Below are 27,487 nucleotides of genomic sequence, written 5' to 3' on the forward strand. Positions count from 1 at the left end.
AGATTTGAGAACGTATATATTATCTTTTACAGAGGAGGAGACTGCAATTCAAACAGTCCAAGTCATTTGCTAAAGCTGCTAATTGACCTAGGTATTTTCTACTACAATGGGCTGCCTTCCATTTTTAAAGGTCTAGTTTTTCTGAAAAAGTCCTGGCTTATATAAGCCAGTTGAGGTCGTCAAATATGGTGGTAGGTAGTATTTTGGGCAGGCACAGTCAGCAGGAAGTGTTGCTTTCTTTTGTGGGTGGCCTTGAGAATTGAGAAGAGTAAAGTCTTAGGAATTACACCGGGTTGGTGTGTAACAAAGCAGTCAGCTCCCTGGTCTCATTTAGTGTCCCTTTTCTGGCATTTTGAAACAAACTGTACTTGTTTTGGGATTCAGGAACCTAATAATTTTTAAAACAGCCCTAGATGGGACTTCCTAAAATGACCCATGAAAAATGATTTGGTAAGCCTTTTTCTTTTAAAATTGAGAAATGTATTTTAGAAAATAGGCTCGTTCTAAGTGTTGAGAAGCTAAGCCATTTCCTAACTTCTACTTGACTTAGAACGAAAGCCTGTTATCTAACAGAGCTTTTGAGAGGTCCTGGCCTCTGGCTCTTGTTTGAGGGTTGGAGATAGAGGGTATGGCTTGGCCTTTTATGTTGGGTAGTGTTCTCTGTCCAGACATCTTAGGGGGTGGGTGTATCACAGGCTGATCGTGTTGCCTTACCCAGTTTCTCTCTGCTGTGTCCTCAGGGCTTTAGGTACAGTAATAGATTATAGCCAAGTCTCTTGGTTCTCAAAAACATTTTAGAGTAGTGGGAGAGCATGTAGGAAATTCTTTTTGGTATGGGGATTCCCATACGAAAGTTAAAAAAAGTTTTTTCAAGCTCCCATGTGATAATAAATAAATGTGCTTTTTCTATTCATTGAAATATTATACAGAGTAGCAAAGCTGCTTACTGATTCAATAATATTTTAAAGCAATTGTGTATGTTTTAAAACTAAGAACGACGATACGAATTTTGAAAATAACACCATATATATTGATAAGACAGGTTATGTATTCGTCTTTGTAATACTTTGGGTTTATGTGGAGTCACATTTAGCAGCAACCATCTGGGCCCCCAGGGTGTATCCTGAACGTTGGTGACCATTGCCAGGAGTCACTGGCCATGAATAAGACTTGTTACCAGTAGGTCTGCCTCCTAAGTCAGCATTTTCCTGGTATGCTTAGCATGCTGACGTGGCTCAGTCACTCTAAAAATACATTATTTCTCTAAATGATTCCAAGCATTGAGTTCAATTTAAGAAATTCTTTATATTCTGAATCCCTTTTTAAAAAGTTGCTTACAGACATATCTGTTGTCTACCTTGGTAGCGGTAGCCACAGTGGGGTAAATTTTTGTTTTTGTTTTGTTGTTTGGTTTTTTGTTTTTGAAATGTGGTTTTATGTCTGACATTTTACAAACTCAGTAGAGATGACGATGCTGGCTAAGAAGCTCTGATTTGGTAGCAGATGGACAGATGAGCTGTTTCTCGCTCATGGCACCTCCAGGGTACCTCTTTGCATCCCCTGGATGTTGGAAATATGTGATCCTGGCCTCTCTCAAGGCTATGTATGGGAACTCTTTGAGGGCAGGGCTTATATTTCCAGGCTCCTGTGCTAAGTACTGAGGCCACAAATGAGGAAACAGTTTCCTGTTTAAGTATACATGTATCAGTGTCTCCAATCCTCCATTTCTTTTTCTGTAAAATGAGGACAATAATTTTGGCTTCAGAATTGTGATGATTAGATTAACTGTAAACTATATAAAACACATAGCATAGTGTTATGGAAGCATGGTACCTGGCATAACATTCGTAAATTTTAACATTTCAGAGCATACAGAGAAGCATGTTGCCTTCAAAATAAGAGGAAACATGGTTTGTTAGATGTCAGCAGAACCAGTAATTAAGTGCTTATTGTGAATAAAGATGAGATTTATCTCCTTTCTTCACTAAAGCAACTAATTAAACTTTTAGCTACTCAGATAATTAGCTACTCAGACATGTCTTTTGAACTAGATCCTGAACTCTCAGGTATAGGCAATTGTAGTCCCTATTGTCCCCTAAATTCAAGGATCAGGAATTTATACTTTGGTTATTCTTAGTGTATCTTTTGATCCTGAAAATCCTTGACATCCATTACCAAAGGTTAGGTCTTCTAGTGCTCTGGGCATGACCCACTTCCTCTTTAAACTTTGCCCACTTGTCTCAGGCTGTCGCGCTGTTTAAGATCCCTTTAGTCCTGCAGCGCTTACAGTTTTTAATCACTCATTTGGCACTGATATTTTATCTGGAGTTGTTACTGATCTTTTTATGTGTTCACTGCCGCAATAGCTAGGGCTATACTTTCTTTGTAGACACTGCATATTTTAGTAGAAAAAGCATGGGCTCAGAGTCAGGAAGAACTGGGTGTGATTTCCAACTCATCCAGTTACTAGTTTTGTGGCCTCAGGCAAGTTAAACTCTTGTTTCCTTGTTTGTAAAAGGAAAGTAACTGAGGACTTCCTTCCAAGGTTAATGTGTGGATCATTTAACCAAATAAACATATGATTAGAGTATATCCAATTCCAGTTACTGCGTGCCTGTGTATTGCAGTTGCATCCTGTCAGTCTTTTCATCCCCATGCCTGGCACAGTCAGTACCTGGAATATACTAACATCTCAGTAAGTGTTGTACAAATGATGAAAGAATGAGAATCCAGGGCTGAAATGTGCCATTCTTATTCCAAAGGGGCTTCAGTCTGGTAGAAGATTAAAAATGGATAATAAAATTCTTGCTATAGTAGTTGGCATGTAGTAGTTGTCAATATCGTTTCTCAATGATCAGGACAATCAGTGCTGTGGATGGATACACAGATTGTTAGTATATGCTTAATGTTAGTGGTGGTCTTCTGCCAGATATTTTAACTGGCATTAGAGAGTGACCCAATGAGTTACTATTTATTTGTATGTTTTGGGTGCAAATGGCATTCTTTAAACGTATTGAATTCTGTCTAGGCCATTTTTTTCAAACCCAACCCAAACTCATTGGAAATCCTGTGACAGTTGCCAGATGGGCAGGGAACATTTGAGGAAAAATATTGTTGGGCTAATGTCTTACTTGGAAAAGAGTGTGATTCCTATCCACAGACAGTTATGCAAACCAAGATGGAGTATCAGTGGTATGCTGTTTCTGGAACCCCAAAGTCTGAACCCTAATAGAATAGTTGATTCACAAAAACTCATCTGTTGCCTCCTTTTTCCCTTAGACTATAGAATCTAACTGGCGGTGTGGACGACACAACTTGCAGAGGATTCAGTGCCGCTCTGAAAATAGTAAAGGTGTCTACTGTTTACAGTATGATGATGAAAAAATTATCAGTGGCCTTCGAGATAATTCTATTAAGGTGAATGACTGCATTTTGTATGTATTATTTTTAGAATTGTGGTTACATGTTAGACATTAGAGGTAACAATCTTTCCATTTCCTCCTGATTGGTTTTTATCTGTTCCACTCAATCTTGGCAGCTGTCTGCGTGGTTCTAAAGAACTAGAGCCAGAGCGTTTCCCTCTAACACTGGACCCTTGGATTTTCTCACTTCTTACCCTTCTCTAAGCACATTCACTTTCTGTATTCCGTATTTAGGTGCAAGTAGAAAATATTTCAGTATCTACAGGGCTCTTGATTTCTTGGCTAGCTGGTAAAAGTGTTGCTGACTTGCATATAAATGAAAATCATTACCTTTTATGGTTTCTGTGAAAGGCTCAATTGATAACACAAAAGAATGATCGAGCAATTTATATTGTTTTTATTTACTTTTCAATAGTAGATAAACTGGATCATTTCTCTGTGTTTAATGTTTAATGGCTCTAACAGATTTTGTTTCACATTGTAGCTTATTTTCTCATATTTAAGAAAACATTGTGGGATAATTTTACTTTTAGTTATAATTTACATGCACTCTTTTTGGTATAAAGTTCCGTGAGTTTTGACAAGCACAAAGAATTGTGCAACCACAACAATTATTATCAAGATCCAGAATAGTTCCGTCATCCGCCAGATTCCTTTGTCCTGCTGCTTTGCGTTTACCCATTTTTCCCCGGGGTCCTGACAACCACTGATGTTTTTTTCTGTCCCTATAATTTTGCCTTTTCAAGAATGTCCTGTAAATGGACTCACACAGTATGTAGCCTTTTGAGTCTGACTTTTTATGCTTAGCATTGTGCATTAGAGATTCTTCTACATTGTTGCACATAACGATAGTTAGTTCCTTTTTATTGGTGAGTAACATTCTGCTTTATGGTTACACCACAGTGTGTTTATCCATTTACCTATTGAAGGACATTTGTGTTTACAGTTTTTCACAATTATGAATAAAGACACTGTAAACATATGCATGCACGTTTTTGCGAGAACGTAAGTTTTCAGTTCACTTGGATAAAAACCTAGGAGTGGGATTGCTAACTGATATGGTAAGTGTACGTTTTACCTGTGAAGAAATGGCCAAGCTGTATTTTCAACTGGCTATACCATTTTACATTCCCATCAGCGATGTATGAGAATTCCTTTTGTTCTGCATCCTGGTCAGCCCTTGGTAGTCTCAGGGTTTTGTTTTGTTTTGTTTTGTTTTGTTTTGTTTGGATATTAGCCATTTGAATAGGTATGTAGACATATCTCATTTTGGTGTAAAGTTACATTTCTCCAGTGATCAGTGATAATGAGCATCTTTTCACATGCTTATTTGCCATCTGTATATTCATTGGTGAAGTTTCTATTCAGATCTTTTGTACAATTTTAAAATGGGTTCTCTGTTTTCATATTATTGGGTTTTGAGAGCTCTTTATATATTATGGATACAAGTCCTTTTTTAGTTATGTTTTGCAAATATTTTCTTCCATTCTGTGACTTGTCTTTTCACTTTCTCAATGATATCTTAAGTAGAGCAGAAGATTTTAATTTGTCTAGTCTAGTTTGCCAGTGTTTTCTTTTATGCCTCATACTTTTGATGTCATATCTAAGAGTTCTTTCACTGAGCTTTTTGAATCTGTAAATTTGTGTCTTTCACGAAATTTCAGAAGTTTGGGCCATTATTTATTCAATTTTGTTTCTGCACCAATTTCTTTCTCCTCTCCTTCTGAGACTCTAATTACACAAGTATTAGATCTTTTGATATTGTCTTACTTTTTCCCAATCTTTTTTCCCTCTCTTTTCTGGGTAATCTCTCTTAGCCTGTCTTCAAATTGACTGAATTTTTCATCTGTATTCTGCTATTTTCCCCCATTGAGTGAATTTTAAGATTTCAGATATTATATTTTATAGTTTCTGTTTCTCTACTGAGAACTTCTCTCTTTTCATTCATATCAAATGTGTTTATCTTTACTTCATGGAGTAAAGTTACAACAACTGCTTTGAAGTCTTTGACCATGACAACATTTGGGTAATCTCTAGCTTGTCATGTGTTGATTGTCTGTTCTCCTGAGAATTGGTCACTTTTCTTGGCTTTTGAATGTCAAGTAATTTTGGATTGTATCTTGTACATTATGGATGTTGTATTGTAAAGTCTATGGATCCTGTTATAATCCTCTGGAGAATATGTGTGAGTGAGTATTTTTTTAAGCAGGTGGTCAGCCTAGTTAGGGGGGTTGGTTCTAATCTCTTTTCTGCTTTTTGCCATGCTACTTTGGATCTGTCTTGGGCTTGCACTACTCAGAGTTTAGTCTGAGACTTCAGTGGTAGTTTAAATATCAGGGCGCTTTTTCCGGCCTTTGATGTGTTGGCTTAGTCTGTCCTGTGCATGCACTGCTTAAGGGCAAGCCCAAGTCATGTGTTGTGTGGGTTCTCATATACAATTAGGGAAGCCTTTTTCTTTTTTCCAGCTCTTTCCTGTTTTGGATTTCCCTAAGTCTCTTCAGCCCACAAGGATCCTTTCTTCATTTTCCTTTGGCCAGAAAAATGGGGTTTCTCTTAGAATTTTAGTTACCTGTTCCACTGCTCTGCAGTACATCTCCATGACTGGGCTTGTCCTTTGGATCAAAGCCGTTTGAGAAAAGAGAAAAAGAAAATAGGGTCTTTCGCACATTCTTTGGTCCCCAAGGATTCCTTTTTTAGCCTTTCTGTCCAGAAAGACTGGTTTCTCAGATTGTAGCTGCCTGTGCTGCTGTTTCACTGTGCAGTTCCTTGATCTGGACCTGCCTTTGGGTCAAGACCACAAAAGAAGGAAATGAGAAAACAGAAAGAATGGTAAACTCACCCCATGTGGATCCTGTCTCCAAACTCTTACCCCTTGCTACAATGTATTCAATACAATACTTGCTTTCTCCTGGCTGCCCTTCCCCTCACAGTTTTCAGAGTCCTCAGCTAGTTGTTTTTGTATTTTGTCTAGAGTTTTTAGTTACAGTCAACTGGGAAGATAGGTTGTAGTGGGCTTTCTCCCCTTGGCCTTGTTTTCTATATTCTTTTACTTTGGGTCAGTTAAAAGGTATTTTTGCTTGTGTGTTTTTTGTTTTATAAAATAGTGGAATTTCAATAATTCCAATAACTGGGGCAAAAAATCACTGAATTATAGAATATAAAGAAACTGTTTTGTTGGTTTCCTATATGTATTATAGTGTTTCCCAAAAGGTATTCTGTGGATGTGAATCCAAAGGATATTGCTTTGAAGAGTAATTCCCTTCAAAGAAATTTAGAAAACACTGCATGCTGTATCCCTTTCTTAGAAATGTACAGGTTACAGTAGCATATAAAGGCTCCGAGAAGACATACAGTAGAGGCACCCAGAGTTTTCCAACTTAGAAAACATACTTGACCACAGAACTCTATTTTTATGTAATAGTTATTGATAGTCCTCACCTGTGGCCACAAATATGCTCTTGAAAGTGTTGTTATTTAATTTTGGCAGTTCTCCTTTAAGGAATAGGTAAGAATGGTTTATAATGACCTTGTCAAAGCATGGGCTGGCCATGGGCTTGCATTTCACTTACGCTGGATGTTTCCAGAGAATTCTCTTAATAGAGGCATACCCATGCCTGAATTAGGCCTGCACGTGATTTATAAGACACGGAGCAATGGAGCAAAACTACGCTTTAGAGAGCTCATCTAGACCAATGGTTGGAAACCTTCTGTACTTCATTCTGCTTCAGTCCTTGATCAGCTCACACTTTCAAAATAGCTGTGGTTCTACTAGGTCAGAAATTAGAAGCAAGCCTTACTATTATAGAAAGACACTTAACTGTCTGTAGTGCTTGTAATATCTTGGCCATTTGTGGTAAACTTTAGGGACACTGCAAATTATGATAGTACTTTTACAAGGGAAGAAATAGTTCCGTAGACTCTATTTTTAACAAAACAGTCTTTGAAAAAAATCACGTTCCATCCCCCCATTATTTTGGGACATTATTGAAAACTTGGAAAACACTGGAAAGATCAAAAGAGAGGAGAAAAACGGCATTCAGAGTACAAAGTCAACTATCAACACTTTACTTCCTTTTAATCTTTTTTTTTAAATATACATAATGTTTATGTCACTATAGAGATGACTTTTATTCTGATTTTTTTTAAAAAGTAACTATAATAAAGCAGTGTGTTTTCTCATTAAAAACTCTTCATAATTTACTTTGAAGTTATTCTGAGATGCTGAACATTTTTCATTTTTAAACTTTCATAAACAAATGTAATGGGTTAAGGGGTATGCATTTTTAAAAGCTCTTAATAGATACTGTCACGTTGTTTTCCAGAGGGTGAGCCAACTCTTTTCACAGAGTTTATTTAAAAATTCTCTTTATAAAGCTGTTAAGTATAATGGGCACAGTAGTTATGGGGACAAAGTAAACAAAGTAGTATACCTATTCTGGAAGTTATTCAGTATTGCCTCTTCTTCCCCTCTTGTCATTTACCACCTGTTTGATGTTTACTGCTCTTATTTACTGTAACACAGCTTTGTTTTGTTTTATGATTCAGAAAATAAGGTATGATAAAAACATTGATCAGAATGTGATATACTAAATTACTGTTTGTGTTTGTCTCAATAGATCTGGGATAAAACCAGCTTGGAATGTTTGAAAGTGTTAACGGGACACACTGGCTCTGTCCTTTGTCTGCAGTATGATGAACGTGTCATTGTGACTGGCTCTTCTGACTCTACAGTGAGGTGAGTGATTGGATTTCACTGGCCTGAACTTCTGTACCTTCCACAAGGAGACAGATTCACCTCCTCTTCTGCAATGAAGTACACACATGCTCTGTATATGTTTTTGTATGCTATATTTCAAAACCATTTGTGGTGTAGGTACATTTGAACAAAGTAGGCAGGAAAGCTAACTTTTGTTAAGTAGGTCCTATTCCCATTACCATACATTCTAGAGATGGCAACATGCCTTCCTGTAAAAGCACAGTACCTGACAGTGTCAGGGTAGCTTTCTCCTGGGAGACCACGCTCTAGAGGAGAGAGGAAGGAAGCAGGTGTTCTAGGAGTGTGGTGGACAGTAAACTACAAGTACCAGAAGAATCAGAAGCAGAGATTTGCAGCACTTTTTGAGGGACACAAATAATGTGCCCGATATTTTGTATAATGTTATTCTATTGAATTCTCACATCAACCTTTCTAAAGTAAGTAGTATCTTCTTTTTTATAGATGTAGTATTGGGAAATGGAGGCCAGAGAGGCGAATAATTTACTCAGTCACATAGTTAGTTAATTTCGAGCCTTGAATTTATAGCACTCGAGACTATCTTGATATTATGTAGCTTTTCCAGTGATGGAGACAGTAGTTTTCAGATGCCACCCCAGGGGCAGAGTGATGAAGATGGAAGTGGCAGTGTTCTACAGTAGAAGGGAAGCAGTGACTGCTGGTTGGGAGTTGAGAGTAGAAAGGAAACATTATTGGGATCTACTCCTAAACCACTGGGACAAGCATGTTTTTCCATACCAGATGGCTTTGGATTTTGCTGTAGTGATGCGTTCACCAGAGCCTAGAGATAATACAGTAAAGCTTCAGCTGGACTGCTGGTAGCCTGAGGAAGGCATGTCATGGGGAGGAAAGGAAATGCCTCTTCTAGAGTGAGTCAGAGATTTGAAGAGGATTGCTTTACAGGCACACCTAAGAGATTTAAATAGTCACCAGCATGCCTAGTATCCTTTCCCTGACTCAGTGCTTCCAGGCTGCTGCTTCCACGATAGGTCATGTCTCGGCCTTAGAAGCCTGAGACTCTCTTCGTCGGCTCTGCACGAACTTGTCCCCTTAGGAGATTGGGGTTCCAGAAAAGCTATGATGTGAAAGGGCTGCCCCTAAGAAGCCTGTATCTCAAGGGTGAAGCAATTGGAGACATGTGCTTTGTCCATAAAGCGGTTGGGTAGATAGATGGGTGTGGTGATTGATGAGACCCACAGCCTCCAGTTTGCAGTGGATAAATAATAGACTCAAAGGCTTGTCAGAGGTCAAAAACAACCTTAAGCTTGGAACCCAGCCACCAAGCCATCTTCTTTCTGTCATCTCAAACTCACTGCAAAGCCCACTTCCTTGCATCATTTTTTGCCATCAGCACAAGGCTGCAAACACCATCCCTGAATACTTGGGCAGGAGTCAGAATTGGCCTTCTTTTTTTTTTTTTTTTTTTTTGCGGTACGCGGGCCTCTCACTGTTGTGGCCTCTCCTGTTGCGGAGCACAGGCTCAGCGGCCATGGCTCACGGGCCAGCCGCTCCGCGGCATGGGGGATCTTCCCGGACCGGGGCACGAACCCGTGTCCCCTGCATCGGCAGGCGAACTCTCAACCACTGCGCCACCAGGGAAGTCCTGGCCTTCTTTTTTGAAACCATCTTACCATTTCTTCACAAATAGAAAAAACTGCTTCTGGGGGCTCCTTTTAAGCATGGTGTCAGGTCCCAGTCACCAGATACTTGTGAAGTCCACTCCTCCCCAGCCTACTACTAAAAATGGGCCCAGAGCACAGACACAGGAATCTTTTCCTGGTTGTCTCGATAATTAAGCATTGTGCTTTTCTGTTCCCTAGAGTCTGGGATGTGAACACGGGTGAAGTTCTGAACACGTTGATCCACCACAACGAGGCTGTACTGCACTTACGCTTCAGCAATGGACTGATGGTGACCTGTTCCAAGGACCGCTCCATCGCAGTGTGGGACATGGCTTCTGCCACTGATATCACTTTACGCCGTGTCCTGGTTGGCCACCGTGCTGCTGTCAATGTAGTAGACTTTGACGATAAGTACATAGTGTCTGCCTCTGGGGACAGGACCATCAAAGTAAGTGTGTCTGCAGTCATAACTCTGCTTGTTGCCATCCCTTTTAGAACACAGAGAAAGCAGAGGTGGCTTATACCAACCTCGCATCTGGCAAGATCTTTATTCTCCTCTACTTGTGCTTATGAGACCTCAAGGCATGCTCATTCTTTATGCTTCTCAAGTCGTAGGCAAGGTCATAGAAAAGCGTCATGGGGTCCGGACCGAGAGCAGTCTTCTATTTCATGAAAGGACATTGTTGATAACCTTTTTAAAGGGAAGAGAACTAACCTATGGGACATGTACCATGTGCCAGAAGCTTCCCATTACTGCCTCATTCCACCCTCCCAGCACTCTGCTGAGCCACATTTTACAGATGTGGCACAGAGGACTGTGCTGGAGGCCACATTAGCTAGTTAGTGGCAGAGTTCAGATCTGATTTATTCACCTAATCTTGAGAGCCTGCCGTGCCATAGACCCTGGGCTGGATGCTAGAGATATGATGAGGAACAGGACATGTCCCTGCCTCCAAGGAGCTCAACGTGTGGTGTGAGGCAGACGTGTGACAAGCACTTGTAGTCTAGGGTGATCCATCGGGTATGGTGAATGTAGTGCTGGTTCCAATGTACATGTTAACTTATTAAAATTTTAGCTTTCCTTATATTTTTATAACAGCCTTACTGAGATGTAATTCACATACCATAAGATTCATCATTTGAAAGCATACCATTCAGTGATTTCGTATATTCACAGTGTTGTATGGTCATCACTAGTTTCAGAACATCTTTATCACCCTCTGAAAAAACCTCATACCCATTAGCAGTCAGCCCCTGTTCTCTACCCCCAGTCCCTGGCAATCAGTAATCTTTCTATGGATTTGCCTATTTGAGACTTTTCAGATAAATGTTATCATCTACATGTGGCCTTTTGTGTCTGGCTTCTTTCACTTAGTGTAGTGTTTTCAAGGGTCATCCATGTACTTTGCAGCATGAATCAGACTTCATTCCTTCTGATGACTAGAAAAATTCTGTGTGTGGATGCACCACATTTTGTTTATCCGTTCATCAGTTCACGGACATTTTGATTGTTTGCACATTCTATCTGTTATATGTAATGCTGCCATAAATATTTGTGTACAGATGTTTGCGTGTACATATACTTTTAATTCTCTTGGGATGGTAACTCTGTGTTGAACATCTTCAGGAACTGCCAAACTGTTTTCCAAAATGGCTTCACCATTTAACAGTCTCACCAGCAGTGTATGGGCTCAGAAACCTTCCTTTTATGACCCGTACTGGCCAGCATGCTAGTATCTAGCCCCACAGATCACAGACTAGATAGCATCAGACTTTTAGATTGGATAGAGTCTGGAAGCTGAAAAACTAGGATTTTTGGCACCTCACCAGTCAGTCACACCAATTTGTACGAGACCAGTGCCTGGAAGTCAAGAGGGTTTGGGCCTTTGTACAAAACAGATGTTGGGGCTTCCCTGGTGGCGCAGTGGTTGAGGGTCCGCCTGCCGATTCAGGGGACACAGGTTCGTGCCCCGGTCCAGGAGGATCCTGCATGCCGTAAAGCGGCTGGGCCCATGGGCCGTGGCCGCTGGGCCTGCGCGTCCGGAACCTGTGCTCTGCAGCAGGAGGGGCCACAACAGTGGGAGGCCTGCGTACCGCAAAAAAAAAAAAAAACAGATGTTGCATAATATCAGCCCAGGTATTTCTCCATATCCTTGCCAGCCCTTGTTAGTGTGTGTGTGTGTGTGTGTGTGTTTATTATAGCCATCCTGGTAGGTATTTAGTGGTGTCTCTGCAGTTTTTCTTTCGATTTCCCTAATGACCAGTGATGTTGAGCATCATGTGCTTATTGGCCATTTTTATAACTTCTTTGAAGAGACATCTACTTAAATCTTTTGCTCTTTTCAAACCTTAGATTGTCTCTTTATTATTTAGTTGCAAAAGTTCTTTACATGTTCTGGTTACAAGTCCCTTATCAGATAAATGATTTGCAAATATTTTCTTCCTGTGGGTTGTCTTTTCACTTTCTTGATGGTGTCCTTTGAAACACAAATAGTTTTAACTTTGTTGAAGTCAAGTTCATCAATTTTTTTTGTTACTTGTGCTTTTATTATCATATCTAAGTAACAGTTGCCTAATACAAGGTCACAAAGATTTACTCTTATGTTTTCTTCTGAGAGTTTCAGCTGCTACATTTAGATCATTGATCCATGTTGAATTAAATATTTGTATACAGTGTGACACAGGGATCCAACTTCATCCTTTTGCCTCTGGATATCTGGTTGTCCCATTCAACTACAAATGCAGCTAATAAAATAATTCAGGGAACATTGGTTACTTTGTGTCTCCTTATTTGGCTGGTATTAAGTGTGTCTATGGACATCTAAGTCTTGCAGACAGCTTCACAAAAGAGGGGTTATTTATTCCACATACATAATATTAGGAGTGATGTGTCAAAACAAATGGAGCTATTCGAGAAACTATGCTGGAAAAGAAGAGGATGCAAAAGGTGAAGCCCTTTCACGTCAGTTACATTGGGTTTGACGTGTCACCCGGCCTAAAAACATAAGATCTGGCCCAGACCCTTCTCTCTAGGCAAATGAATGTCTGAACCATCCAGGAGATGTTCTCTTTGTGAAGATCTCAAGGTTTGGAGACTTCACAAATTCCCTCTGTATTTCATTCCAGTTTTATCACTCAGCAGCTAAGGAAATGTTATGCTATCCAATCTGTTCCCCAACCTTCCCAGCGTATTTCATAATCAAGTATTGTGGTCATACTTAAAAGTTCTGATTTTTTTTTTTTAAAGGTACATTGTGCAAGGGCTTTTCTGCATTTATTCTTAAATGTATTGCTAATTTGTTGTACAGGTCTGGAGCACGAGCACCTGTGAATTTGTTCGTACTCTGAATGGGCACAAGCGAGGCATTGCCTGTCTCCAGTACAGGGATCGGCTGGTTGTTAGTGGATCATCGGATAATACCATAAGGTGGGTAGAAGTTGGTGTGGTGACAGAGTGGGCTCATTTTTGCCATAGTGTTGACTTATCTCCAGTCCTGATGCTCAAAAGACTCAGTTTTGGGGGCTGCTTCAGATAAGAAAACTTTAGGTAACTTTTATTTATCTCTCTGGTTCTGCATACTAAAGTGGGTAAATTGTGTATGCCCTGGGTATTCTTCCAAGATTCCCCCAGTGCACAAGGTTTTATAACCTCAACTCCACCCAAGATCACTTAATACCGTAGTGCCTCAGAACAGAGGATGCTCCAGCCTGATGCTCTCCTTTCCCTTACCAGTGAGCTCCTGCCTCTCTCCCTAACAGAGGGCAGTGTACTTTATTTCTCTCTCCCAACACTGTCATCAATTCCTGTTTGGTCATTTACCTTATCTCCCTTTTTTCTTCCCAACACTCATTGTCCTTGCTTTCTAATAAATATGAATGTCTTTAAACACTTTTTATCTTATTAAGAACTTCCCTTAAATATCTATTTAATTACCCCAAGTCATTTTTCCAACTGTCCCAACATATTCTAGTAGCTTTTTTATAATCAAATTGCCTGTTTGGGCAAAATAAGGATTGGGTTCAAGATTATTTTTTTAGAAAAAGAAAGAAAGAAAGCAAACACAATGTAGCTTTAACTGCCAAAAGTTTTCTTTATCATTTTAAGTTTTAAGGTATCATAAAAGTCAGTTGAGAACTTGAATCTTGGTTCTGTTGCATTCTTTATGCTTGGTATTACTTAATATTTCAGCAATAAACAATTCTTAACTTCCTCATTAGAACCTCCGAGCTTCTACAAAATAATAATGTGTACTGCTGAATAGTTTATGGAAGAGAACCACTTTGGAGTTATAGTGGCAGTGTTCTCTTCACAGTAGATTAGAGAAGCCATCATCACTGACACTGATGAGAACATTTGCTGAGGATAGAATATTCATTGGATTTATGATAGGTACTAGTGGGGAGGCTAAGAAAATGTCATTATAGAATTAATTTGCTAACTTTGTTTTGTACATGTTAGTTTGCTGTGGTTTCTTTTTACAAATAATGTAGTTAAATCAGTGATAATTTTTTAAAAATCTCTTTCCAGAATTGTTACATAAATCATATACAGAGAAAAAGGCTGGATGGTAGTCACTGGGTTTATATTTCTAAGACACTGCATATGCCTAATGAGAGGCTCCCACTCTGACCTTGTAATACTGTATCTAGGAAGGGGAATCCCTAAGCCTCATCAGGAGAGGGAGACCATTGTGCTGGTCCACCAGTTCTAACCTTGGTGGCGGAAGCCCAACCCCCTGGGCTGTATTTATTATCTTCCCCACACCGACATCCTTTTTCTTCTTTACGGCCTGCAATCCCTGTCTCCCCCCCAGAATTCTTCCTAGACCATTTGGCTACTTGGTTTCATCAACTCAGACATCAAGAGCATGCCTACAAACTAAATGTAATTGAAATTTGTTTGTTGGTATTATTTAAATAATAACAACATGCATGTGATTTTTAAAAGTTTCAAACTATGTAAAAGGAAATAAAATGAAAAGTAAGCCTTTCTCCCAAGTTAGTTCTTAAAAAACACATGAATGGTACAAAGGTACACACATATCTTCACATGTGTATAATGTGAACTGGGAGTGAGATAGAAATAAAGATTCCCAGGGTAGGGAAGATCACGTATGGATAGTTTGAATCATGTGTAGGAAGTTGATTCACAGAAATCTGTTTTTCATTCAAGACTGTGGGATATTGAATGTGGCGCCTGTTTAAGAGTCCTAGAGGGACATGAAGAATTGGTCCGATGCATCCGGTTTGATAACAAGAGGATTGTCAGTGGGGCCTATGATGGGTACGTGTTTCAAATTTTCAAATGCGTGGCCATAACTATATGAAGAGGAAAAATAAGTACTGCATATTAAGCAGCTGTGTATGTGCTAGGTCCCATGCTAGGTATTTCTTATGTAATGGTGGATGGCAGGATCAAGTGGGGACACTGAGACCCAGAAGGATGAATTAATAAGCTTATGCTTTTAACCATTATTGTAAACTCAGGGAGTAGCTAGTTCCTTGTCCCAGCACTAAATTAATCCAGGCTTTTTTTTTTTTTTTTTTTTTTTTTGGTGAGTTCAATGATAAATTTCTTTTCCCCTTTTGGTGAATTGAACACATCCTCTTTAAAAAGCCTCATGACTTTTAAAATGAGCAAGTGGCAGCCGTAAACCTTTCAAGATGACCTTATATATACTTCACAGGCGGGTTAGTTGGTCTGTTCATACTCCTATTATTAACTTTCAGCATTTGCTTAGTTTGGAGAAAGGTATCCTTGGAATTTCACAGAGAGCCCTAGCTTCTGTCAGCAGCACCTACTCAGCCCTAGAGAGCTTCCTGATTAATGAATTTGGTGACATAGATTATCAAGTCAGGAATTGAATTTAGATAATGTGAAGTTGTTTTCTTGTCTCCCTTCAAACAGTATTTCTTCACAATTTCAGCAATTCTGAGAATGTGTAGGTCCTTATTTTTTCCAAATCAAGTGTAATTGGTTTAAATACCTTGTCAAAACATCAGCAGGTTCCCCATTAGCTTTTAAAATAGGCAGTTCGAATGCACTCCTTTCTGTCGAGGAAATGCTTGACAATATATAAAATGTTGACTTTTCCACTAATTGTGATTTCATTTTCCTTTCTAGGAAAATCAAAGTTTGGGACTTGCAGGCTGCTCTCGACCCCCGAGCCCCAGCAAGCACGTTGTGTCTGCGCACATTGGTGGTATGTGATCTGTTGAAAGGGAAGTGCTTCCCTGTGCTGGCGGTTGGCCACCTACCTGCAGATAGACCTCCCTGAGCCTATCACTGGAAAGCTTCTGTACCTCACAGCATGCCTTCTGAGAAATGCGCTGTTCTGTTAATTTTGTTTATTAGTCAAAATCAGAGAATATTTGACATTCATATTTCTGTGAGCTCTTTTATAAAGAGTATTAACACAACTTAAAATATGAAAGCAGGCTTCCTCATTTGTAGGTGGACTGGTTTCCTCCTAGAACATAAAGTATTTCCTGTCTGCAAGTTTGGGAGATTTCCTAATATGGGTGTCTGTGGTTGTGTTGTGTTTTATAACTCAGCACATTTTTGTACTATTGTGGTGGACTTTCCCCTCAATCTGTATTCTACGGATTATTGCTTGGCATATAGGAATACTTTATTTTTATATATTAATCTTGTTTTACCAACTTTACCAAGCTCATTATTTCTAGCAGTCTGTTTACTTTTGTATTTTTGAGGAGACAGTTGTTTGAAAATATTGATAGAGTTTTCTTATTTTCAGTAGTTTTACCTTCTATTTTATCTCTCCTTTCATTGACTAGAAGAACATGCAGAACTTGAGTCAGGGCCATTCTTGTTTTCTTCTTGATTTTAATAGGAAGACTTCTGGTATTTCACCATTAATTTTGATGTTAGCTGTGGTTTGAGATAGATATGCTTGGTGGTGTTAAAAACACTATTCTTCTGGTCCTAGTTTTTACAGTGTATCAAGAGTGGGTATTAAATATTGTTGCTTACCTTCTTAAGACCCTTTGTAAGATGATCACATGGTTTTTCTTCTTTGACATATTAATGGGCCAGGATCTAGGACACAAAGTTAAATTAAAGAAAAAGCCTAGAAGGGAAGGCAGAATCTGTATTCCTAGGGTGAAGGACAAAGCTCAATAAAGCTCTGGAAAGTTACTTAGGAAGCCTGGATAAGGAGCTGTATTTTCAGCCTGTGCCAACTCCCTGGTAGTGAGATAGGAGGGATTGTAAAGATTTCGTTTTATGCATAAAGCTGTTATGTTTCACAGGAACATTCTGGACGTGTGTTTCGGCTACAGTTTGATGAATTTCAGATCATCAGCAGCTCCCATGATGACACAATTTTGATTTGGGATTTCTTAAATGTGCCTCCCAGTGCCCAGAATGAGACCCGTTCTCCCTCCAGAACATACACTTACATCTCCAGATAACAGTCTGCACTTTACCTGTTTCAGGTGAGTACTTGCCCCACTTTTAATTTTGCTGATTGAATTCACCTTCCCTTTGGGGAAATTTTATGGTTTGGGTTCCTTTCTCAGTAATAGGAACATTAGATGCATCAACTTTGCAGAGTTCTAGCATAAGGCTAGATCTTTATGGTCACATCAAAATAAGATATAAATCGGAATCCTGCTTATTGTGGGTTTTCATATTGGTAGACACCACGGTTCCTGTTTTTTAAAACTTTTCCCAGGTCATACCAATTTAGTACCAGTAAAGTCCTCCAGATTCTGTTTTGCGGTGCAAGGATCTCCTTTTTCTCTTTCTTTCCTGTCTTTCAGTTCTATCTTTTATTTTTTTTTAAAATCACCATCAGGCAAACACTTAAAACTACCTCCCCTCCCCACCCCCCCCATTACAATCCACCCACCACCACCATTCCCTAGGGTAGGAATCAAAGAAGGGTGTTTGTTGAGAGAGCCCCTAAAACTCGTTCTTCATCCATTAGACACAACAGGTACCCTGGAAGCCAAGTCCTTTGCTCCGGTAACAGGAAGACTTAGGGCCATAATAACATTGATGATGGCATGTTTTGATTACTAAGGGTGTCCAGGTAGAGGATGAGAAGCCTTACTTGGCAGTGTCCTTGGGACTGATGACCATGTTCATCTGGAGCAGTATTCCCAACTCTTGAGAATTTTGCGAGGGGGCCTGTGAATTCTGTGCACATTAAACTTTGTAGATTGAATAAATAATGTTTGTGCATATTTGTACTGTCATGTATATATGTATGTAAAGACTGTGTTAATAAAATTCATATTTATGTAAAAACATTACTTAATGCTTAGTAGCTTTTTGTCATTGTATATTTTCCTGTTCATTGAATATTAAAAATGTAAAGAAAGTCCGTGTGTAGAATCGTGAAATTTTTGGGGTGAAAAGATAGGGAATCACTGCTTTCTAGATCACTAAGTTGACATCTTTTCAGATACTCCTTATTTCCGCTCCAGGAAGTTTATCTTATTCAGGGTCGGCAGGCTACAGCTGGAGGCCAAATTTGACCCACTGCCTTATTTTTTTTTAATCCTTACCATAGCAATCTAAGAATAGTTTTTTACACTTTTAAATACTTTGAAACAATTAAAAGAAGAATATTATTTTAGAACATGTGAAAATTATAGAAAATTCAAATTCCAGTGCCCATAAGTAGTTTTATTGGAGCACAGCCACAGCTCATCTGTTTATGTATTGTCTGTGGCTGGTTTCGTGCTTCAGTGGCAGAGCTGAGTAGTTGCAAAAGAGACTGTGTGGCCTAAAATACGTACAATCTGGCCCATTAAGAAGAAGCATGTGGACCTCTGGTCTTGCCCCTGTTCCATCTATTAGTGATAAACCAAGGATCTGCATCAGGAATGGCAAATGCATTGTTTCTTCATGCCAACTCAGTTTGATCCATAGCGACTGGCTGGTGTACTGCCTTTGGAAGGATGATGGGACCCCATGTGGACCCAGAAGGCCTAAGTGCCTCGATGGCTTGGCTGTGCCTCCCTGGCTATAGGATCTGAGCCACAGTAGTGACCTGTAAGCCACATACATAGTTGCCGTTCCTGGTCTCAACTGTGTTCATACTGGCTCTTGTGACAGTGGCCATCTCCCTTGCTGCTTTCTCTCTGGATAGATTCTTCGCAAGTCAGTTGAGAAATTCACATGGCAGAATTTTTACGTTTATTGAATTATAGGAAATTACAGAGGAAGAAGGCAAGGATCTCTTTTTTGGGGGGTGGGGTGGCGCTGCATTTGATCTTCGTTGCAGTGCGCGGGCTTCTCATTGCGGTGGCTTCTCTTGTTGCGGAGCACAGGCTCTAGGCGCGTGGGCTTCAGTAGTTGTGGCTTATGGGCTCTAGAGCGCAGGCTCAGCAGTTGTGGCGCACGGGCTTAGTTGCTCCGCAGCCTATGGGATCCTCCCGGACCAGGGCTCAAACCCGCGTCCCCTGCATTGGCAGGTGGATTTGTAACCACTGCGCCACCAGGGAAGCCCGGCAAGGATTTTTTGAGTGATTGCTCTTCCCCGCCTCAACCTCCCTTCGCCCCAAACCAAAGAAATACATAAGGAAGGAGGAAGGGACCCAAATGAAAACTGATTTCCTCCTTCCTGGTCTCTTCTTCTCCCTCTTCAGCCCACCCTTCATCCTGTTAACAACTATGGTCATCTTAGCCCTGCCTCTCCTCTTCACTAGCTTCCTTTTGTTTTCAGGAGCAAGGCTTAGCTAAGATTAGCTAACAGAAATTTCAATATCTAGCTCTTACCTTCTGTCCTCTCTACCCTCCCCCACCCCAGCCTTGCATTCTTGCCTCCCAAAAATCCAGGGCTCCAACCAGACTGAATTCTGTTTAATTTCCCTAATTACACTTCAGTAGTACAGACCTCTGCCACCTCCCTCCCCTTGCTTGTGTTGTTAGGGTTTTGTGGATACCACCACACCCCCACTCCTTTACTTCATCTGACTTAATTTATTATTTGGTATTGAAATAATTTGCATGCCTGTCTCGCTTACAAGGCGTGGAGCTCCTTTTATTTTGGAGCCCCAGTATCTAATAGAGCACACAGTGTATTATGAGTGCTTGTTGACGTTTGTTGGTCAAGTGACACCCGGGGCCAACATGACATCTCTGTGCTCTTTCTCCTGGGCCAACAAGAATTTGCCCATAAATAAATATGTGTGAAACTGCAGTGTATTCATACACCTTCCACAAACATAAAGATAATAGCTCAGTAGGAAATTAGAATAAGTTGTCTAAAGTGGCATAGTCAAGTACTAGATATATTCCTTACATATAGACAGGTACCTAGATGTACACATCTCCCTCTGCCCCGCCCCCTTCACCTTTGCTAAGCCCCATTGCTGTTTTGAATCAATTTTATTGAGGTATGATTTTTGTAAAACAGATTGTACCCACTTAAATTATACTGTTTTGTGACACATTTTTACGAATATATACACCCCTGCAATTTCCTCCACACTCCAGGTAAGAATATTTTTATCACCCCCCAGAAGTTCCCTTGTGTCCTCTTTGTAGTCAGAGCCTGATCCCTTCACAGCCTTAGCAAACACTGACCTGCTTCCTTTCACCAGATTAGTTTACATTTTCTACAGCTGCACTGTCCACTTTGTGATGTTTTTTTTTTAATTTATTTATTTAATTAATTTATTTTCGGCTGTGTTGGGTCTTCGTTGCTGTGCGTGAGCTTTCTCTAGTTGCAGTGAGCCAGGGTTGCTCTTCACTGCGGTGCGCAGGCTTCTCACTGTGGTGGCTTCTCTTGTTGCGGAGAACAGGCTCTAGGCACACGGGCTTCAGTAGTTGTAGCACATGGGCTTAGTTGCTCTGCGGCATGTGGGATCTTCCCGGACCAGGGATCAAACCCGTGTCCCCTGCATTGGCAGGTATATTCTTAACCACTGCGCCACCAGGGAAGTCCCTGCACTGTCCACTTTGATAGTCACGAGCCGTATGTGGCTATTAAGCTCATGAAATGTGTCCGGTTTGGTTTAGGAACTGAAGTTTTAATTATATTTGAATTGAATTGAATTGGATTGGATTTTTAATTGTATTTAATTGTACTTCATTTAAACTTAAATTTAAATAGCTACATGTAGCGGGCTTCCCTGGTGGTGCAGTGGTTGGGAGTCCGCCTGCCAGAGCAGGGGACGCGGTTTTGAGCCCTGGTCCGGGAAGATCCCACGTGCCACGGAGCAGCTGGGCCTGTGCGCCACGGCTGCTGGGCTTGCGCTCTGGAGCCCGCGAGCTGCGGCTGCTGGGCCTGCGTACCACAACTACTGAACCCTGTGCACCTGGAGCCTGTGCTCCGCAGAGGGAGAGGCCACCGTAATGAGGGGCCCCCGCTCACTGCAGCTGGAGGGAGCCCGCGTGCAGCAATGGAGACCCAACGCAGCCAAAAATTTTTTTAAATAAAATATAAAAAAATAAATAGCTACGTGTAGCTAGTGACTACTGTGTTTGGACCAGCATCGTTGTAAGAGTTTTATATGCTTAGGTTTTACATTTAGGTCTTTGATCCATTTAGAATTAATTCTGTGAATGGTGTTTTTTATACAGCCTTCTAGTTGTTCCAGCTCTTTTGGGTTAAAAGACTGTCCTCTTCCCATCGAATTGTTATAGCACTCTGTCAAAAACTCAATTGACCACTTGTTTGTTACACTTTTTCTGGCCTCTATTCTGTTCTGTGATCTATGGCTATCCTTTTGCCAATACCACGCTGTGTAATAAGTCAGTTTTAAAAAAGTTGTTTTGACTCTTCTAGGTCCTCTTGGTTTTCATACTCATTTTTGAATGAAATCATCAAATTCTATGAAGATTATGGGATTATGATCAGGACTGCATTGACTCTAAAGGTCACCTTGGGGAGAATTTCCATCTTTAACAAATGCTGAGTCTTCTAATCCATAAACCCAGTATATCTCTTTACTATTTAGGTCTTCTTCAGTTTCTCTTCAGCAGTGTTTTGCAGTTTTTAGTGTAGAAGTCTTGCACACCTTTTGTTAAGTTTATTCTGTTCTTAATTTTTTATTTTCTGAGCTATACATTCTCTCTGCATTGCTTTGACTATATCCCAATGCTTCTGCTTTTATTTTCCCACATAGATAAATAGATAAAATAGAACACACACAACTACAGTTGTGGCTGAGCTTCTGGAATGGATAGGGTCAGGGGAGTAGGTATATCATACAACAACTTAAGTATACCTCTTTTGTAGTTTGGATATGTGTTTGTGTCTTTCCACTGTTAAAGAAGCACATGATAAAATCTAAGACATCTGTAGTATGTTTTCTCCCCCTCTGGCGAATTTGATAGATGAATTATAGAACATAGTAAACTTTCACAAATTGGACAACTTTTATATACTACTTTAAAATGCCGTGAAATTAGATTCCTTTGATTGAGAGATGAAATGATCACCAATGCCGTTTCTCTCATTGGCTGTGGTGGAAAGGAAACTGTAGTGTTACTTCTTCCAGGCCCTCCTCTCGCCCCCTTTTTGGGAAACTAAGAACAACTGCCTTGTTATGATCCACAATTATAAATCAGTGGAAAAATCTTATCTGCTTTTTAAGGAGCACAAGCAATGAAACCTCAAATGTGTTTGTCTCTTCAAAGTGAATTACTTTTGACAACCTTGGCAGTCAACTTTATAGATTTTATTGCTCTTTTCCAAATTCTTTTCATTTATTGTAACATGAAAAAAATTATTACCATGTGATGCTGTAAAATTTATGCATAATAAGAAACACTACCCTAATGATGATTTAACCTTGCAGTAAAATATTTACCCCTAAAATATAAGGTAGGAGTATTTCTATGTCGAGAAATTTAGCAATAGATTTTTCTGCTGAGTCATTTTTTTTTTAAAAAATTACTAACTCCCAAGAGCTATGTATACAGTAGCTCTCTTTTTTATTATGAGACAATATTAGGAAATTAGTAAAAACTAGATAACTCCTCTTCTTGGTTCACCATTATTAACTCCTTTGTATGTAGCCTTTCAGGCTTTTAAAAATTATGTTTGATAACTGTGCTTTTTTTTTTCTTTATTGTGAAATTGTTGCCTGTCAGTAATGTCACTATTTGTCTAAATTACTGTTCCTAATGGCAAAATCATGTTTGATTGTTTGGATATGCACCTGTTATATATTTATATCCCCCCCCCCAGCTTTTAATTATTATAAAACACATTGCCATGATTCTTTCAGCTTAATCTTTGCCCAACCTTTTATTACCTTTGGATAGAATTCTAGAAATGTCTGCAGTGTCTAGGTTGAAAGCTATGATGTTTAAAGAGGTTTGATACTTAAGAGTTGTGTTACCCTCCAGAAGAGTTACATCAGTTGACATTCCCACCAGCAGCGTTTGAGAGTGCTGACTTCTCATCTCTGGGTGTTAATATTTTTAAAATAATTCAAATACTCTTACATATCCTTCATGGGAAAACAGTGGCAGATGAAATTGTGAATCTGTCTTGCGTTCGTTTGGAAGCTTATTAGGATTCTTGTGAAATTAGGATTTTGTGGAAATTAACAACCTTTTAGGAAAATTGCCTTTAAAAAAATATATACAAGGTTTAAAAGCAAAACAAAACCAAACAACCACCCCCACCCCCACCCCCTTTCTTTTTCTCTCTCTCTTTTTGACCATAGAATTTTAGACCTAAAGGTGACTTAGATCTTCCAGGCCAATGGTTTAGTGCAGTGTTTGGAAAGGGTTGTAACTTATTAGTGGTTGTGAAATCATTTTAATGGATTTTGACTTTGGGTAAAATTTAGGACATAAAATGTCAGCCTGCATTGTCCATAGTAATGATTAGTGTTGGAATGTTAGAATGTTCTGCGTAGGGGTATGTGTGTGTATTTACATACACGGATGAATGTAGAGACTGTGATTAAAATGTGTTCCTGACTCAAGGTCATGGTCAAAAAAATATAGAACATTCAGTTGTCTTCCCCTCTACATTGTGTTGTCCTTTTATAAATGATTTATTTCAAAAAGAATTAATTTCTGACTGTTGGCATTCTGTTTAGAAGGAGTACTCTGTTTACTAGCTTTTACATATTTTTGTTTCACAGTGATAGATGAAGACTCTGGGTCGGTCATGAGAGAGGTCCTGGTGGCCTCTGGATGGCGTAAATTTAAGATTATGCTAAATATAAAATCTAACATTAAGCATATTTTGTTACATGCATAACTTTTAGCAGCATGAAAGATGATAGGTTATAGGGTCAGTCATCTCTTAGAATCCCCTCTCTGTCACTTAACGGCTAATGCTTTTTTTTTTTTTCTGGAAGCATAGTTGATTTACAATGTTGTGTTAATTTCTGCTGTACAGCAAACTGACTCAGTAATACACACATAAATACATTCTTTTTTATACTCTTTTCCATTATGGTTTATCCCAGGATATAATGGCTAATGCTTTAAACCAAATAATGTTTCTGAGCCTCAGTTCTCTTATTTGTAAAGTAGGTATAATAGTTTCTACCTTATAAAGTTCTTGAGAGGTTTAAATAAACCTGATACCTGGTATGTAGTATGCGCAAAACAACTTGCAACTTCTATTTTGATGCTGATTATTTAAAAATCAGTGTTATGTGTGCGCAAGTACATACATGTCTGTGTGGATGTGGATGGGCTGTAGTGTATATCTCCATGTCTAACCAGAATATCCATCCATACTCCCTTTGTTTTTGTTTTTTCAGGGTTTCCTAGTCTTGAACTACTGGCTACGTGGCTACCAAATGCCTAAGGGAGTTCTTCACAGCTGAGTTATGAAGCTGGAATTGGTTCTAGACGCTGGGTAGATGCAAAGCAGCCTAACTCTTCAAGTACCGACATTTCTCACCTCCGATTCCGGCCTCTACTTTGAGAAGGATACCTTAGCTTCACCGACTTTCAGTAGTACAGAAGCCCATTTCCTCCCCCCATCAGTGAAAAGAAATCTATCGCTTCAAATGTAAATTGTTCATATAAAAGGAACGTACAGTCTGTTTTACAGAAGTAAATCGACCGTCAAGAGAAGACTTGGCCTCTAATTTATATTGCTTTGCACTTTGGTCTGATACTAAGAAACAGCATTCTTCGGTGAAATTTTGGGTGCCAAACACCTACCCAGAATGTCCAGGGCTTTCCTTTTCAGAAGTTAGCGTTCTCCTTTTGACCGTCCAAGTCATTATGAATTGTGACTTGTATTAGGAACATGTTGGACAATGGAAACATTTCTCTGGGTTGTTTTAGTAATATTTTTTGGATTATACTTCCTTTCTGTACCAATTTCTTTTAATTTAAAGAACTGTAAGCCAGGTTATATTATCTCCCAACAGGTAATATAGCTCTTTTCTTTCATTAACTGTTCTCTGTACCCGCAACCATCTCCTGATATTTGGTAGAGTAACACCTTTACACGTGTGCTTGCCTCCTAATTTAAAATGCTGTATCCGCATGTAGATATAATGTACATAACAGTTTAACCTCAAGGTTGCTCGAGTCAGGGCCCCCGTGCCTGAGACACTAATGCAGAGTGTGTTCGCCCTTAGCCGTGGGCTGGACTCAAGAACCCGCTACCAGGGTTGATGTGGATTACCTAGAACCCTTCCTGCAGTATTCATACGGTGTTCTTATTTTGTCATTGTCATTGTCATTGTGCGTGTGGTGTGTGTGTGTGTTTTAATGGGAATCTTGTTTTAAGATGTAATTTCTAAAGTTTAACACAAAATGTTTTATTTGTTGTGCAGTATATACAGTAGAGAGGTACCTTAAATACTTTTGTTGTTCTTTTCCTCATCAGTACTCCTTAAGTACCCGTGGTCACTTCCCATAGCATTCATTTGACTCCACCGTCACAGGTCACACTCTGTGTGTTAGTAACCCTGGGAAGGGAAGAGCGAGAAGGCCCCCGCTGACTGGCTCTCCCGGCTCTGGCATTCGTGCGTCCTGCCCTTGTCAGGTGGTAGCAGGGCCCACTTGTGTGTTGGAGCCCGGGACCCGCGTCAGGCGGGTTCAAGGGCCCATCTTGAGTGGAAGGGTCCTCCCAGGTGGTGTGAAGCCTCAGGCTCATGGTCCCATCTCTGTCATCTCTGGTGTCGCCTGCTGCCGTGGCCGCGGCAAGCTCTCCTGGCTCCCGCACGCTCCGCAGCCCGAATGTGTGAATGGCACCATCATGCTGACGTGCGTGGAAAGGACTTTGGCATCTGGTTGGCACTCCTTTTCCCTTGTTCAATATTAGGTTTTGATTTGCCCCTTGCCATTGTTTCCAAAGATCAAGGAATGTTGCTAACGTTTTAAAGGACCAATGAGAACTTCCTGTAACTAAACCTCTTCCCGTGGAAGCACACTCTCCCACTGAGGGGAAGGTGCCTGGGCTCTGTTTTGTCCTTTACATTGAGAATGGTGTGGGAATCAATGTGTGTGTCTGTGGTTGTTTATTGGGTTGGTTTGCTTTTTTGTTTTCCTTTGTCCTTTTTAAAAAATACATCCTTCCCTCCTACATGTTAGTAAATTAATTTCTGGTTTTGAAAAGTTGAGTCTCAAAGTGTTAAAAAAAAGAAATCTCCGTTCAGCGGGTGGATGTTGTAACCCTGACAGCGGTTGTGAAAGTGACTTAACTTTGACCACTCTTACCTTACAGCTTTAGTATCAGATTGGTTAGGAGAGCCCAGGGGGCAGGGCAGGGAGGGGCAGGGGAGGAGGCAATTCTTCTGAACGAATGGACTTTCTGTGGTTGTCTCTGCATGTTTAATATAGAAATTCTGGTTCCTTGGGAGATCATGGCCTTTGAATATGCACACAACCTTTGAATTGTGCCTACTAAATTATAGCAGGGGACTTTGGCACCCGAGGAATTCTGACTTTCTGGGATTATAGTAGTAATTCCCAGCTGTACTCTGGACTTTATTTTGCTAACCATAATTGAGAAACTGTAAATTACTGCTATATTAATGTTTTAAAGCACTGGGATAGTCTGATTCTAACTTGTAATTAATTATGTTTGCCAATAACTGTTTGAAATAAATTTGTGTCTGAACAGCTATTGAAACTGTTAAATTGTACAGATATTATTCACGACAGCTTTGTACTGTGGAATGTGCTTAATAAAAAACAAAAAGTTTGACTTTTGTCCAATAAATTGCTAAGTAATGTCAATAAGTCAAGTATGAGTATTATGCAGTACACCTGACCTGGCTTCATGCAATTGTTACTTCAGCTACTGATTCAAAGCCAATACTCTTAATAAAGTGTTGCAATACTCTGATGTTCTGTTAAGAAATTTTTCAAAAAAAACTGTTAACGTGCTGTCAGTATATCAGTGACATACAATTAAAGTTTGTAGATTGAAAAAATCATCTGCTCTGTACAGTGAGGTTGAAGACAAAGTACTTTTTTTGGTGTGGGAGAACTGGTATGAGATAATGCCAGTCCATGCCCTGGGGCTGGTTCAGAACTCCTCCCCAGCAAATCTGCTTTCCACAAGTGCTTAATTGCCTTGCAAGTTACTACGAAAATGGTCCCTTAAACGTGCCAGATGGCTCTGGGTGGGAGTAGATCCTCTGATTCTCGAAGGGGTGGTGGGGGGGCAGTGTGAGAAGTGCAGCTGCAGCCCTCTCCCCCTTACACATCGGACATGAAATTGTTGTCTTTCCTTTTGGCCGATTGACACATC

At 39.9% G+C, this 27,487-nt stretch overlaps 1 protein-coding gene across 8 annotated transcripts in view; it reads left to right on the forward strand.

The window, feature by feature from the left end:
• Nucleotides 1-27,079, forward strand: part of FBXW11 (F-box and WD repeat domain containing 11) — a 132,609-nt gene extending 105,530 nt beyond the window's left edge. For 7 of the 8 annotated variants that reach the window (XM_027084299.1, XM_027084301.1, XM_027084302.1 and 4 more), the window contains 8 exons: nucleotides 3,280-3,417; nucleotides 8,039-8,157; nucleotides 10,017-10,266; nucleotides 13,127-13,245; nucleotides 14,992-15,102; nucleotides 15,943-16,021; nucleotides 17,091-17,276; nucleotides 24,531-27,079. In XM_027084299.1, the coding sequence (XP_026940100.1) occupies nucleotides 3,280-3,417; nucleotides 8,039-8,157; nucleotides 10,017-10,266; nucleotides 13,127-13,245; nucleotides 14,992-15,102; nucleotides 15,943-16,021; nucleotides 17,091-17,252 (978 nt within the window). In that variant the 3' untranslated portion in view covers nucleotides 17,253-17,276; nucleotides 24,531-27,079. Of the gene's footprint in view, nucleotides 1-3,279; nucleotides 3,418-8,038; nucleotides 8,158-10,016; nucleotides 10,267-13,126; nucleotides 13,246-14,991; nucleotides 15,103-15,942; nucleotides 16,022-17,090; nucleotides 17,277-17,770; nucleotides 18,170-24,530 lie in introns of those variants that run through there. The other variant, XM_027084300.1, reaches the window with a different exon arrangement.
• Nucleotides 27,080-27,487: the final 408 nt, after the last annotated feature.

The sequence above is a fragment of the Aethalodelphis obliquidens genome, unplaced genomic scaffold (genome assembly GCF_003676395.1).
Source record: "Aethalodelphis obliquidens isolate GAN/ISIS:26980383/991018 unplaced genomic scaffold, ASM367639v1 scaffold52, whole genome shotgun sequence".
Lineage (NCBI taxonomy): Eukaryota > Metazoa > Chordata > Mammalia > Artiodactyla > Delphinidae > Aethalodelphis > Aethalodelphis obliquidens.